Raw genomic sequence first — 15,860 nt, 5'->3', positions numbered from 1 at the left:
CCAAATTTCATGACTCTCAACCCAGCGGTTGTTATTTCGAGATTTTATCCCTATTCCGTGGGAATATCGGGATAAAAAGTAGCCTATGTGTTGTTCCAGACATTTAGCTACCTACATACCAAATTCCATGACTCTTAGTCTAGCGGTTGTTATTTAGTGATTTTATCCCTATCCCGAGGGAACATCGGGATAATAAGTAATATAGTAGTGACTTATTTATCGACTTCTTTATATATAACATCATTTAACGTTGAACATGAAACTACCGTGAGACTCGAGTTATCCGGTACAATATCATTTAATACTCCACTTTTATTTGATGTGACATAAATCGCTCACCTGTTACACCTAAAAGGATTTGACGAAAAATAAATTTGACTTTTAAATGGGCACTGGGTGGATCAACTATTTCTTGTTGTTATTCTGTCCCGTCAGCGAGGGGACAGAAGTACTATAGTTTAATAAAAGAAACGTTGTGTCACATTATACTAACATGCTTATTAGATGACCAATTATAGAAGGGGCTTAAAATTACCACAAAAATGCATGTTTGGGAAATTTTAATCCTATAAAATTACGGTTTAATGAGTGACTCAGGCCGTAACTATAGCAACGCGTGATAAGAAAAAGTTGATTGACCCGCTTATAGAAAATACAACTTCAAGATAAAAGTGCTATAATATCCCGCCTGTAAGTAAACGCGTCGGTATAAGAACTTTGTTTATAATATAGCGCGGTAGTAGACACAGCATCTAAGCTTGGTTTGGATACCGCCCGATATAAATTTGTTCCATTACAACTATTCTTTTACACCCTAATGAAATGAACCTCTCGAACAGGTACAAAAGTATTATCTTGATTCTTTTTTTATTTACAAGAGGTAACAAATTCATCGACATCAAAAGACCGCTATTTCTCAATTTGATAACAATATATTTTTTTGTTATACTGATATAATCAAAAACGGATTTTCTCTACGACATTTTGTACGGTCATGGAGTATACCTAAACACCAAGAATAACCAAATACATTTTTATTAGTAATTTTCTAAGTACGAAGCGTATGCAAAAGCAATACCAAAGTTATCAAATAAAAGGGGAACACATTCTAGACACATAAGAAAATAAATTTAAAATCAAAATTAAAACTACACTTTTTATTTCATAACACGATAGAAAATGAAGTACAACTCTATGGAAGATAATAACCGAAACACTATGAACCCTAAATCCAAACCCCGAGTAGATAACACCTAAGATGACTTCAATATTTTGGAAAATGACTATGCAGTTGAGACACAGAAATTATATGTACAAAAAGCTACTTCATTATGTTATAATTGAGAATTTTATTTTGATACCGTTACATTTTTATCGTAAAAATTTTAGGCTTTCGACTGAAAACAACTCAAAAACAGTTATTTGATATTGACACAAGAAATGATTATTAACACCTAACGCCTTTGGCGACACTAATCATTTCATAGACAATATCAATGACAAAACAAAGAGGTTTACAAAGAAATATGTGCAGTTTTTATACGCATATATTACTCGAATCTCTATATTACACATCTAGTATTATGACATTTATGAATGGCCAAAAAAAGTAACACGAAAACGAAAACTAAACTACGAAATGAAAGACGCAACGCGACTAAGTGGGGAAATTCTTAAAATAATATTTAAAACAGGTTCGATGTACCGGGGACCTACGGTTGGTAGGGTACCACGGTAATTTGTGCCACACATCGAGGACGAAAAAGAAGTGACAACCGCTCGTTGATTGCCAACAGCGCCATCTAGCCGCGATATTTAAAACTGGTAAAAAAAAGTTTTCATTTGTTTGAATGTTGCAGAAAGAAAGCATTCTCTTACTCAATGACGAACTTTACTTTCGTAGTCTTTAGCTCTTACAAACTATACATTGCAGCTTCAGAACCTTTTCATTACATTGAACCGTAAAGTAACTTTACTTTAAGGAGCTATTCTTCAATCAAATTTCGAAAATCAGAGCGATTGTCAGTTCTTGTTTTACCTTTCCAAGCACACTTCAACATTTGTTACATTACATTTCAGGTAAAAACAATAAAAATCTAATTTGGAGCGGCGAACAACAGGCCTATTGTACGCTAAACATTTAGAAGTTAAAAAAAAAGAAGTCTATGACTCAAACATACCGGGTCCTCAGCAGAGGCACACTAGCACGTATCAAGGACATAAAACGTTCATCCCGCTCGCACACCCTACTAGTTAGAAAGGGACAAGTATATGCTCCGTGACAAAGCTAGTGTGCTACAAATGACGGCTAGAGTATTACGAAGCGTTACACATTTCGAGACTAATTGGGTATACGCAAGATAGTATATCAACTGGTCACCTACAGATATTTAACACTATGGTCACTGTAAGTTTAAAAAAATACTCAACTGGGAAAATGGCCAGTATAAATAAAGCTAAAAAGTTAGTAATATTAATTAGTCACACGAATAAACTGGCACGTGCAGAGTCTTTTAGATGCTTGATCATAATTCAAAAATAAGTCTATCGTACGTAGACCCAATGTCTCTAGTTATAAATACCATCCAAATAAACGAGCACAAGAGGTCATAGTCGAAGAAAAAATATATCAACTGCAGTCATAAAATTACTTAACACGACTTAACCGAGAGTTGAAGGCGTCATTTTGAAACCTATATCCGAATTGAATTATAGAAAATAATAATTAATTTCTTACAGATTTTACTTATTGAAATTAAGTAGTGAAAGCAGACTGACATACGGCTGACATGAGATTACGGTTTTGAACTTTTGGCGTGGAGGTAATGTTCACTAACCTCTTAGCAGATTTATTTGGTACAGTTTAGTTTTGCGTGTGTCCCGTAACTGTTGAGACTGTCGGGCTAGGCTCTACGGTCTACCACAAACAGTGGTATAATTCTAGTCTATGTTCACACGATGCAGGTTTTTGTACAAAGCTCGCGAATCCGACAATCTCAACACAAAATCAGTTATCGTGAAATTACATTATACAGAACAAAATCATACACTATCTTCGAACAATCCCTGAATTATTTCATTAGGTACTTCAATATGTATGGTCTAATAAAAAACTAAAAGTTGTAAGCGCTACGGACGGCCCAATCGCAGGCCCGATCAGAGTATTGTCTCACTCTAACATAACTGCGTCCCGCTCAGTTAGCTCACGATTGGGAAGTCAATAGGCCGTATTAATAACACCGGTCCTACACAATCTCTACTTAACCTTTTTAGAGTCGATAACTTGTACTTATTAAGTGAGATAGTGTGCAATTCTGTCTAAGGGCCCCTAAGAAACCTATGAAACAAATCTGAAACAGAGTCAAAAAGTATGAAAAATTAAGTTAATATTGTTTCACAGAGTTCTTAGCCGAGCTTGCTTGGAACCATTGCGCGTCCCACCAACTGCCTTCAACATTACCACATCCTGAAACAGCTCTGGAGGCTTTTAGCATACCTGACGGAAGAACTTAGCGAAACCAGGCACCCGTTCAATACTGTTTAAATTTTCCTGCACGACTTCAACAGCTTTGTTAGTTAAGGTCGACGATAACTAACATTCTTCTGCGAAAGCAATACAATAAAACTGATATTCTTTCCTTAGAATTATTTGTTATGCTTCTCGGCTGCAATTGGAGTTATTTTTAGCATTTGATATGACAGTTCCTATACGTAGACTCGTAAGTGGAAATAGCCGTTGATAATTTTCGCCGTACAACTGACATCGAACCTTGTGTGTTAAGCTAGGCCATAGAGCTCTCGCCAGGCAGTGTATAACCTATTTATTAAACCAACATACTAAAATGACGTTTCATATGTTACCTGTTTTTTACATCTCATAAATAGTGATGTGCCACAACCGGTAATCACCGAAAAGTTTCGGTAAGTACGTATGTTATACGTATTAAATGTTAAGATATGAACGGATCTGTGACGTACTAACACACGTAGGGCACTTAAGACATTCCAAAAAAGGTAAAATGGGTCTAAAGAAAATGCCACCGTTTAGGAGATATTTCGACTTTTCGTAGATGTTGATGTTTAAATTTCATTGTGATTCTAATCAAGTTCTGAAAAGCTCAATGCTTATGGAAAGTATAATATTGAATGCTTTAATTCTATTTTTGTTTCCATAAAATATTATGTTTTATCGATTATTTGCAATTATGTCGAAAACCGAAATCAAAGAGCAGCACTATTCGTATTATTCTGGCCACATTATTTTTACATTTGACATTTCATACTGTCACTTTAGTATTTTGGATTAATAGAATATAGTTTAATTTCTTGGATAATACGGTGTTCTTCGTCAGTATGGGACTGCTAAGCCTTAGAAATGGTACAGTCAGACAGTGGGGACAGCCGGCGTCGCCTAGTTGTTGGCGAACGGGTCCGTGAGCTCGGGCTGGTTCTCGAACGTGTCGGAGCTATCCGCGTGCTCCGGGTAGAACTCGCGGAATATCTTGTCCAGGAGAGATTGCCTGGAATTAGGAAAAATACCGTTAAATCAAAGGTTTTTTTTTCTATTAACCTCCTACCGCCCAGCGTCCTTTATATAGGACCCATTGTAACTTAACATCGAACTCTCAAAGTGAAGTAAAGTTTAATGTTTAAAACAAAAATTTGACTTGGGCCACAAGAGGATAATCATCAAAGGATGATATTCATCATCATCATCATCATCTCAGCCGTAGGACGTCCACTGTTGGACATAGGCCTCCCCATAGACCTCCAGTTGCTTGGATTGACAGCGGCGTGCATTCACCGTGAACTCCCATTCCCAGTTGTCCATAATGGATTTTTCCTCGACTCTATTCTCCTCCGGGGACTTGGGTTACTTGGGGAGTTACAGTGACAAATTAAAACGGTGGTTGTTGTTTGTTAGTATGACATCTGGTAGCATGGTGTACGGTTGTGTTGCTCTGAAGATGAGCTCTGGTTGAGTTCGAAACGCATCAGTGTAGTGTGGTGGTGGTGGTGATAGATGGGTTTGTGTGATTTGTGTGTGTTCTTACAGTGTGGAGGTGGAGGAACTGCATGAACACGCATTATTTTAGTTCATTGATATTTTGATATGGACCTCCTGGAAGTCACACCTGATTCAATAAATTAATCTCAACTTAATTGAAATGTCTTTGCTCAATTTAAGCATGATTTTATTTTATTGGCAATGTACGTATGTAAGCGACGACTATAGCATCCCCCTGGCGGGCGGTAGGCACTCACTTGGCGGCGAGCCCCCCGCCGGGCGGCAGGCCGGGTATGTTCTCACGCGCGAGCTGCTTCAGCACCCACGAGAAGTGACACGCGGTGTCCTCGCGCTCCTCGCTGCCGGCGCTCTGCTCGATCAGCGCTGCAAAACAAAACAACTGTTACTCTCTTATTCACATTTGTCCCAAACGAGAGAGACGGAAAATTACTTTAGGTTCTATTTCCGTGCCGTCTTCTATTATAAATTTACTAGCTTTTGCCTGCGACTCTACTACGACTAGAATCATACTTCTACGGATAGTTTACGTCCTATTCTCAGACCTACCGATTATATACAAAAAATTTCATAAAAATCGGTCAACCCGTTTCGGAGGAGTTTGGTCACAAACACTGTGACACGAGTATTTTATATTATAAGAGATAATACGCTGACAGTAAAAAAGCTTTTTCACGTGTCATGTTTGTAAACATCGTATTTATGCTGGATGTAAACTGCATAAAATTACTCATGCAAGGAAATTCGCTTTCACGTAAAAAAACTACATTGAAATCGGTCCATCCTTTTCAGATCTACGAAGCCACAGACTTTGGCGTCAAACCCAGATATAGATTACACTAGATAACGCAAACACCTCAATCTGTATGAAGACCAACCGTTATATCTACTGTGACGTCTCAAGAGCGAATGTGAATTCCCAGATGTCCGCGCAAAATCGATTCAAATGCGCCGCCCGCCCGCGCCTGGGGGCTCGAGTCAGTCACTAGTCATGATTAGTCAGTTAGCGGTCAGTCTTTGTATGGGATCAACCCCGACGTTTGGTCGGGTTCGGACTCGTGAAGTACCTAGATGCATTTGCGTAATCTAGTGTAATCTATATCTGTGGCGTCAAACTTATAACAGACCTCTTTATGCGTCAGTGGTTAAAAGCTCAAAAATGCGAAATCGGATTTCAACCCACGACTATCCTGCTTGAGTGGCCATAGGTCAAACGACTAGACCACCACGGTTTCGACTGTACTTTACAAACAGTGTCCTGTTACGTACTCTACTGCAATTTCCCAGTTTTTTTCGTTTTTTTTTTGTTTTTTCAATGAGTCGTTTTAGATATACGTCGCGCCGTTGCTATCGTTGCTTCTCTTTCATTCAAAGCACCAGAGTAGCGCTACTTGAGTAGGTCCTTGCAATATCTTGTCCCAATAATTCCTTCCTCCGCAGTGCTGGATGTATTTCCATTTACGCAAATGGTTATAATATCAGCCTTAGGAAGTCCACTGTTGGACATAGGCCTCCCCCACAAACCTCCAGTTGTTTCGGTTGGAAGCAGCCTGCAAGCACCGTTAACACGCTGCCGTCCGTCCTTCCATCTCTTTGATGTACGTTCTAAGCTGTGCTTGCCGATCTCCGTTCGAGAATTTTTGTTATACGTTGTAATAGATGTTTTATGATGTAACCATAAACGCGCAAAAAAATGCTTACCGCTATTTATACCTGTCACCGAATATGTCATATCACAACGTAGAGTTGCTTGTGCTTGTACAGTCGCCATCGAAAACGTCAAAGCTGGTTAGGTTACTGTATTGTAAATAGGGAAAATGCTTGCTTTTTATGTGTTTAATAACCTAAACAACAAAAAGTAAGAAAACCCTTGACTTTGACACTTCAAATTTCAATATATCAAAAACGGCTAAACCGATTTTGTTGAAACATGTCTAAGAACCATTGCTAGAAAACCTGATTTCAAATTTAAAAAAAAAACGCATTCAAATCGGTCTACCCATTTAAGAGCTACGGTGCCACAGACAGACACACATAGCGGTCAAACTTATAACACCCCTCTTTTTGCGTCGGGGGTTAAAAATGATTAATGTGTAACAAACAGTGGTGGAAGATTTTTTGAATATCTTAAAAAAATACAATGATTTGGAAGTTTAAAATTGTTTATTACTTATTAGACAGCTCCGACATGGAGTACCGTCACTGTTTAAAAAAAATCTCGTGTCTGAAAATTGACCCTTGGTGTAATGCATACCTACTTGATTCGCTCGAATCGTTCTTATTTTTAAACAGATATTGATGATTTTTCCGTCATCCTATTTATTTTCCAGTTTCGAATCACATTATTTAGAAGAAAATTTGTATTCCATGCATATTCCTCATTACCTAACTGCGTGTTTAGATATTTTTGAGCACCTCTGCGGTTATTATTATGTTTATTATGGCGACTGTACTTACAGTTAGGTAGGTACATTCGTCATCGAATTGGTATAATGTATTCTTACTAGTCTTTGCCCGCGGCTTCGCTAACGTGGATCATTAAATCTGGCAGTAGAATTGAAATCCAGGATTTTACTCAATTCCCATGAGGCTTTCCAAAAAATTACGTGGGCGTTTTCAAAAAAAAGTGTACCCTTTCAGTTTTCTTTAAATTTTGGAAATAATATGGGTTTTCCTACTCAGAATCAAGAGCACAATCGATTCCGATCGTTTAAAAAATGTCCCCAGTTTTTCATACAAAATTTTATGAGTCAGTTTTGTCACGCCCTAACTGAGTGTATGAAAAAAACGTCGCAAAACTGTCATTTTTATGGGGTCATTTTTTTAATATCTGAATTGATTGTGCTCTTGATTCTGAGTAGGAAAAGCAATATTTTTTTTTTTCAAAATTTCAAAACAAAAGAAAGGGTAAGTACACTTTTATTGAAAACGCCCACGTTCATTACTTTACTATAAAATCCCCATGCTTTCAGTATGTATTGGTGTAGCATATTTTGGGTGAGACTGTCCTCGTGACAGTACAGCCTTTGGTTCCGTTTTTACGACCGGCAGTCGCGTGAGCAAGGCAGCCCAAGTTCAAGGTCATTCGTAAAAAAGTAGAATACGTCGCCATTTTTCTCTCGTAAACAAAGTTCAGTAAGGGATTATCTAATCGACTAAATAAGCGCTTTTTCAGTTTTATGACAGTTCCTACATCCGAATAAAAACAATAATACTAATAGCTACATGGATTTGGAAGTGAAAATAGGCGAAAAAATTACTTTGAACCTTAACCCCCTTATTCATAAAACTTAACAAGCCTTATGTTAACTAACAAATGCTTTGTCCCTTTCTAACAAATACAAATGTCGAAGTGGCAGATAAGGACAAACGAATTTTAGCGGCATTTTAACTAAAATAGGTTTGATTGTCGTTTATGAATAAGGGGGTAATTCTTTATTATTTGGTTCGACTAAGCTATGCATTTAAACAATTTTATTATTACCGACTGTTACATGCGAATTTTCTGAAATAAAAATAGGTTTTTAATTTTTATTAACTTCATTTAAGGACGCTATTAATCCTCTTACCCCCTTATTCATAAACGACAATCAAACCTATTTTATCGAAAATACAAACTGAGACATGGATTCACAGAAAAACCAGAAAAAGAGACCAGCGCTGGGAATTATTTGTATTTTCGATATGGTTTCACGGGATACCCGTAAAAGTAACAAATTTGGAGTTGAAATAAAAATACAAAAAGACTCCAAATAACCAATCATAAACCTATTTTAGTTAAAATGCCGCTAAAATTCGTTTGTCCTTATCTGTCACTTCGACATTTGTATTTGTTAGAAAGGACAAAGCATTTGTTAGTTAACATAGGCTTGTTAAGTTTTATGAATAAGGGGGTAAATCTTTATTTTTAGCAATAAACACTGGCACATTCTGTCAAACAAGCAATTAAATGCATAGGTTAATATACAGCGTTTCTCTTGATTTTAGTTGATTGATAGAAACTAGCTGGTAATTAACTTTTTGACCAAATACAGTCACTGTTATAGGTCAAATTGTAAAATTTACAAACTAGACGTTTGTTTGACATGACACATGAGAGACATGAAAAAAAAACTTACTTTTTTTACCTTCTCTCGCTAATATGGTGTGAATTTAGACTTGATTTATAATTGTTTGTTTGACTTTAGCTACGGAGTTTTAAAAAAGCCATGAAATAAGAACCTTTACACTGATTACAGCGTATAGCCAATAGCCACTGGCTAATAAATTGAGTACTGACATTTATGCTTATTAAATACATGATAGTTTTGTAATTTGACAAAGTAAGCATATTTGAAAAATCTCTTTTTAACCTCCGACGCAAAAAGAGAGGTGTTATAAGTTTGACCGCTATGTGTGTCTATGTGGCTGTATGTCTGTCTGTGGCTCTTAAAAGGGTGGACCGATTCGAAAGCGTTTTTATTATTTGAAATCAGGTTTTCTAGCGATGGTTCTTAGAAATGTTTCATCAGAATCGGTTTAGCCGTTTTTGAGATATTGATCTTTGAAGTGACAAAGTCGGGGTTTTCCAACATTTTGTTGGTTAGGTTGTTGTTGTTGAGTTTGATTTGTATTTTTGACTATATCTAATGCAATTTAATTGATTTTGTTTATTTATTTTGTAACTTTATTCAATGACTGTGTTCTATTTTATTTGATTGATTTAATTTTGTTTTATATAATTTTGTAATCATCCCAGCCTATATACGTCCCACTGCTGGGCACAGGCCTCCTCTCAGAACAAGAGGGCTTGGGCCGTAGTTCCCACGCGGGCCCAGTGCGGATTGGGAACTTCACACGCACCATTGAATTGCTTCGCAGGTTTGTGCAGGTTTCCTCGCGATGGTTTCCTTCACCGCAAAGCTCGTGGTAAAGTTCGTGGTAAAACTCAAGGTGCGAGCCTTATTTGAAGGGCATTATTTGAAGAAATGTTGCAATAAAATAAATAATGAATACTAAACTGGCAACATTTGACACTAACTGCGACTGACTGAAGTAGTCAGTAGATACAATATTCATTGAATGAAACGCAATACGCGTCAAACTAGGCGTCAACGGTTAGACAAATGTATGAACTAATTAAAGGAAGTTTAATCTTATTTACTTTACCTATCAGTTGCGTGAGGTTAAAGTTGAACCGATTAAGATTTATATTGAATTAAAACATGTGATAAACGATGAATAGCATCTTTGTGACATTCAGTTAAATCTGAAATCAAAACTTACGTTTATTGCCAACTGGCAAGACTTCTTGTGAGGTTTTTTCCACTGGTAGATTATTCGATGTTCGTAAGTAACCAAAATTGAATGAAGACATTTTGACTTTGACTTGCGTAATACAAGACTTTATCAACTTATCATCATCCCAACCTATACACGTCCCCACTGCTGGGCACAAGTCTACTCTCAGAATAAACGGACACAGTGCGGATCTTCACACACACACACACACACACGCACACGCACACGCACACACACACACACATTTTTTTTTTACTGGTTTGTGTGTTTCACTGTAATGATCGCTGTAAATTCCAAATGTAATTTCGCACATCAATTTCGAAAAACTCAAGAGATATAAGCCCGGATTTAAACCCTCGATGTTCTACTTGAGGCCATAGGTCAGATCGCTAGGTCGCTACGTCATACATAGGTTATGGGCCAAGTCAAATTAATATTTCAGTAGTTTTTATTACCTACCTAATGGTAGCTGTGTAGCGTTAAGTCTTCCATTGCTTACCATGTAAATTTTCTTAATGTAAGTATCTATGTTGTATATGCCCAGGTCCAAGTATTTAAAATTGTATTGTATTGCATAGTTTCTTTACTTTGTTTTTATTCAATAGTGGGTTTGTTCTCGCACACGTATCAAATTTTATTTTTGAAATTAAAATTAAACTAAATTAAACTAAAATTTGACCTATTCATTACTATCAAGAATTAAAATAATTTCATGGAAACCTGTAAACTTGATTGGCGATCCATCACTGGATAATTTAAATTTAACAGTTCTAAATTTAAAACGAAGCGTGCATAAATAAACCAATGCGACCCATTCACGTGTGGATAAATCAACTAGGTCATTCAGTACCACTACCATGAGTTTACAGTGACCGTACTCGATAGCGACGGCGTAAATTATTTGTATGGAGAATTGTACAGCGCCTCTACAAATAATTTACGCCGTCGCTATCGAGTACGGTCACTGTAAACTCATGGTAGTGGTACAGGTGACGAAGACGCAAACTGGATTATTAACCGCACGCGCTTGGCTTCTTGCATTTGCAGTCGCCAGTGGCGCCACCGTCTTTGAATACTATACTTATTTCAGCTTTACATTATGAGAACAGCTTAGTTCAAAATTTAGCCACAGTGCAGTTGAAAGTTTGCAGAATATAATGGCCAGTATCAATCGTTCGTAAGAAGCATTTGCGTACGATCTGGCATACGATCCACACGTTCATTGCCTTAACCCTTTCAAAAATGATTTCTGAATGAATGACCAAACTAGCTAGAGGGCCAGGATTAAAGCAATGAAACTATGGTTTTTCTTTCATAAATATTTTTAATTTAGTAAACATTTTAGTCATTTTAGTAAACACACTTGTATAAATAAGCTTAATTTAGAATTTCAAGATTTATAAAAGATGTAAAGTTGATTAAGTCGAAAGTTACAGATATCACATTGGCTTAGATTTTATTAGTTAAGACGTTTCCGACCGTGCCTTGCTGTTTTATTGCATGGAAAGGGTTATAACCATTATTTTATCAACCAAAGATAAACATACATTAATAAATAAATATAGTTAAAAACAGAGGATTATAGAACTAGAGTATGCATGCTTAGGTTGAAAATTTAGAGCGGTACAGTAGCAACGCGAAATGTAGACATTGTGTAGTGTATAAGAATCATTATAGATCGTTAGTAAACTTAGCATAATTCTTAATTGAAGGGCAATAATTTAAATTATTAATTTATCTTATTTAAACCCTGTTTCACCATCCATATATTAAATTTATTTGACGGATAAATGTGATGCCGCCGTCTCTATAATGTCGTTACGACAAGGTTCGTACACATGTAGCGTTTTGATACCATCACGCTCTAACGAACAATCTACTATAAATTACACAAAGGAGATACAGCTTCTGCATCTGTCATATTTTCAATATACTTGATAAATGAGATACCCTGACTGCAATAAACAGTATTTTTTTTTAATTGTTTGTGGTAAGTCAAGGCCAGGCCGAAAATGACTTGTTTAAGTACATTATAATATTGCTTTTCTAAAAATTCAACTCCTATCAAAATTATTTAAAAAATATTACTCGATATAATAGAAAGTTTTACGTATTTAAAATTATAGAATAGAAGTATTTCCAGTTATTTTCCACGAATTTGTAACATTGTTTTATCAAAAAATTATGAGTTCGATTATTTTAATAAAACAAAAGAAAGATATCGCTGACATAGTAACATAATAATATGCATATTCAAAAAGTTATACCAAATTAAAATCAAATCGCATCTAGAATCATAAATTGAATATTGTCATGATTTAATTTGGAATGAACACAAACCGTGCTAGCATAAAACTTACGACAATTACGTTCAACATATTTTAGTTTAAATAGAAAACCGTCTTTTACGTTCTTTTTAAAACAAGAAATTAATTGTTTTGGGTGGCACCTTAACTATTTATATCTGTCGAGTCACGGCCACGAGAAAACAGTTTTGTTTTACTACGAAGTAAAAATAACTAATAATCAATAAGCATAATGATACAAGATCTTTTGAGTCGTGACTTATGTATGACCCATATGATAAGATAAGTCTATTGTTGAGTCTATAAAATCCTTAATATTTAAATATACCTGTCAATTTTGTAAAAGTGATTAAATATATTTGCTTGAGAAAACTTAAGTTATATTAGGACACTCATAAAACATTAATGTTATATCACTCTCAGGTTACATAGAAACATTTTTTAATTTTTCTAATCAGCGTTGACTTTCACACATGCTACAATAACACTGGTATAATAATAGTTAAGACAAGCTCGGATAATCGGATTAAGAGGTAATTATTGGATCAAAACCTTATTACCTATCGTTAAGGTGCATCCGAACTTACCCCAACCAACTCTGTTCCCCGTAAAATAAATAACAATAAATAAAAATAAATAAAATAATCACATTCATAAACAATAATGGTAACTTCATCTTTGTATTATCTATAAATCTATAAAGTAAATGAACACTGATATGGATTAAAACGGGACTTCAAAAAGATTTATACTCTAATTATTAAGACGCATGCTCTCATGGTTTCGTTAAATGGAAAGTATAAAAAGTATGTACATTTACTAGTACGCATCAATATATTAAAGGGAAGAAATCATGTCTCGGATAATAATAGAATTGCTAAATAATGCACAACAGACAACTGACCTTTCGTGAAACTTTATCACAACGTGAAAAGGTACAACAAATGATCAGTTAAGTGTTTGTTTCTCAAAATTCAAGAAACCTCACCCAGAGGGCACTTTTAACCTAGAAACCTTTATTATTCAACAACATTAATTGTCAATCAACCGGACTTCAAAATTACTTATTTTGCCTTTCTTTGCTACCGGACCAAAAGGCAATTTCTACGGTGAATCAAGGTGGGGTAAAACCGTATCGAGCCAGTGCGGAAGACTACTTTAGATCTCCATAGATAAATTATTTCGAAGTACAACTTGCTAATAAAAAGCTATCTAAAAATTTATTTTAGATACACTGTTTTTGCCCCAGGTCGTTCGGTGTAGACTTTGTGTAAAGTTTGTTAAAATTGATATGTGCCACTTGTTGACAGTTTTCAAACCGTACAGTGCCCTGTACACGTGTGATAAATGGCCGTGCTGGATAAATAACTCTGATACATTTGAAGCTAGATTAGGCTTAACATTCGCCTAGCGAGAATTTTCTCTATTGTTGTGTCCTCCACGCTGCAGGAATTTAGTGTGGTATGGACCCCATCACTGGATACCAAGTTTCGACTACCCAGCAACCGGTACGTGTGAAAAGGCAAAAAGTCTCCCGCCATTTCTAACCCCACTGAGGTAGAGTATACCTTGCAATATCAAGTTGAAGAGAAGATTAAAAACCCATACTAACCTACATGCTAACATAGTACTAATTAAAAAAACAATTAAACTACATAATGGCACTAATCTAATTGTACTTAAAGGGGCAAGTATGTTACATCTTAAACTAGGTGCTTGCGTTTAGTGCTAGAAGCATCCATCCCTTTGGAAACATGTCGAATCGAAATAAAGAAAGTTTTATAAAATAATGGACATAATGCACAATCGTCATTTGATATAACTTTGGAAGAGACTGTTAAAGAACAGAAATAGGAAATGAAAAAAGTTCGTCCAATTAGAGGAACTTTTTTCAATGAACTAAAAGAATTTCCTTGCTCACCCGCGACCTTACGATAGCTAAGCTTACGCAAAATATGCGTGTTCGTGCAGTTCCTCCACCTCCACACTGTAAGAACACACACAAATCACACAAACCCATCTACCTTTACCCATCTAACTTTTTTCATCGTGTTATCTAGCAACTGTTTTTATAATAAAATAAACCTAAACCCTAAACTGTATTTTATACCAATCTTATATAGTTGTAAATTTCTTGAAATAAAGGATTCTTGACCGGCGAAATATTGCTAGGTAGCGCTATTAGGTATCGTGAGGTCCGTTTGACGTTATAATTGACTCGTTTAGTGATTTAGGGTTCCGTAGCCGAAATGGCAAAAACGGAACCCTTATAGTTTCGCCATGTCTGTCTGTATGTCTGTCTGTCCGTCCGCGTGTCTGTGCTCAGGGACTATCAATGCTAGAAAGCTGTAATTTTGCACGAATATGTAAAGTATGCCGACAAAATGGTACAATAAAAAATTCAAAAATATTTTTTTAGAGTACCTCCCATAGACGTAAAGTGGGGGTGATTTTTTTTTCTCATCCAATCTTGTAGTGTGTGGTACTGTGGTATCGTTGGATAGGTCTTTTAAAACCATTAGGGGGTTGCTAAAACGATTTTACGATTCAGTGATGTGTTTGCAAAATATTCAACTTTAAAGTGCAAATTTTCATTAAAATCGAGCACCCCCCTCCCCCCCCCCTTTTAAAATTTAAACCGGTAGGCGGAAAAATTTGAAAAAATTCAGGATGGTAGTAAGTATATCAAACTTACAAGGAAAAGTATAACGGTTAAGTTTTCTTGAGAATTATTAGCAGTTTAAGTGTAAATAGCAGCCTAAAGTATAGAATATACCTGAACTTGGAATATTCCGTACAAAATACGAAATCCTTAGAAAAATATTACTTATTTTTTTCGTTATGGCTACGGAACCCTATTTCCGGCGTGTCCGACACGCTCTTGGCCGGTTTTTTTATGGCTTTTACCCTTGCTGTTTTAGCAACATATATTTTGCCAATGTCGATGTAGAGACATTACATTATAATTACATGCGAATTACGATTGTCTCACCTAGTTATTTAACCAATCGCAAAATGGACACAAATGTTGTAAAACGGACCACACGATACGATACTAGCGACAACTAGCATAAATATTATCATGGTCAATGTGTATTTTGTCCATTATTTTCTTTCTATAATAGGACAAGTGTCATACATCCATTCCTTTCGCTCTACAGCTGCCTTAAAGGGAAAGATGCCGGTCATAAACGCGTTAGCACCGCTTCGAGTCTTTATAAGGAAGTATGGACTAAAATCTCTAAATT

The 15,860-nt window shown here is 36.0% G+C and overlaps 1 protein-coding gene across 1 annotated transcript in view; it reads right to left on the bottom strand.

The window, feature by feature from the left end:
* Positions 1–1,142: 1,142 nt before the first annotated feature.
* The window catches only part of alph (protein phosphatase alphabet), a 29,947-nt gene continuing 15,229 nt past the window's right edge, over positions 1,143–15,860 (bottom strand). Inside the window, exons 3-4 of the mRNA XM_074094663.1 lie at positions 5,266–5,392; positions 1,143–4,520 (exon numbers count right to left, since the gene is read on the bottom strand). Of these exons, the coding sequence (XP_073950764.1) occupies positions 4,412–4,520; positions 5,266–5,392 (236 nt within the window). The 3' untranslated portion in view covers positions 1,143–4,411. The remainder of the gene's footprint in view (positions 4,521–5,265; positions 5,393–15,860) is intronic.

Source organism: Choristoneura fumiferana, chromosome 11, assembly GCF_025370935.1.
Source record: "Choristoneura fumiferana chromosome 11, NRCan_CFum_1, whole genome shotgun sequence".
Taxonomy (NCBI): domain Eukaryota; kingdom Metazoa; phylum Arthropoda; class Insecta; order Lepidoptera; family Tortricidae; genus Choristoneura; species Choristoneura fumiferana.
Note: the sequence above shows the minus strand (reverse complement) of the source record. Positions and strands in the feature narration are given on the sequence as shown.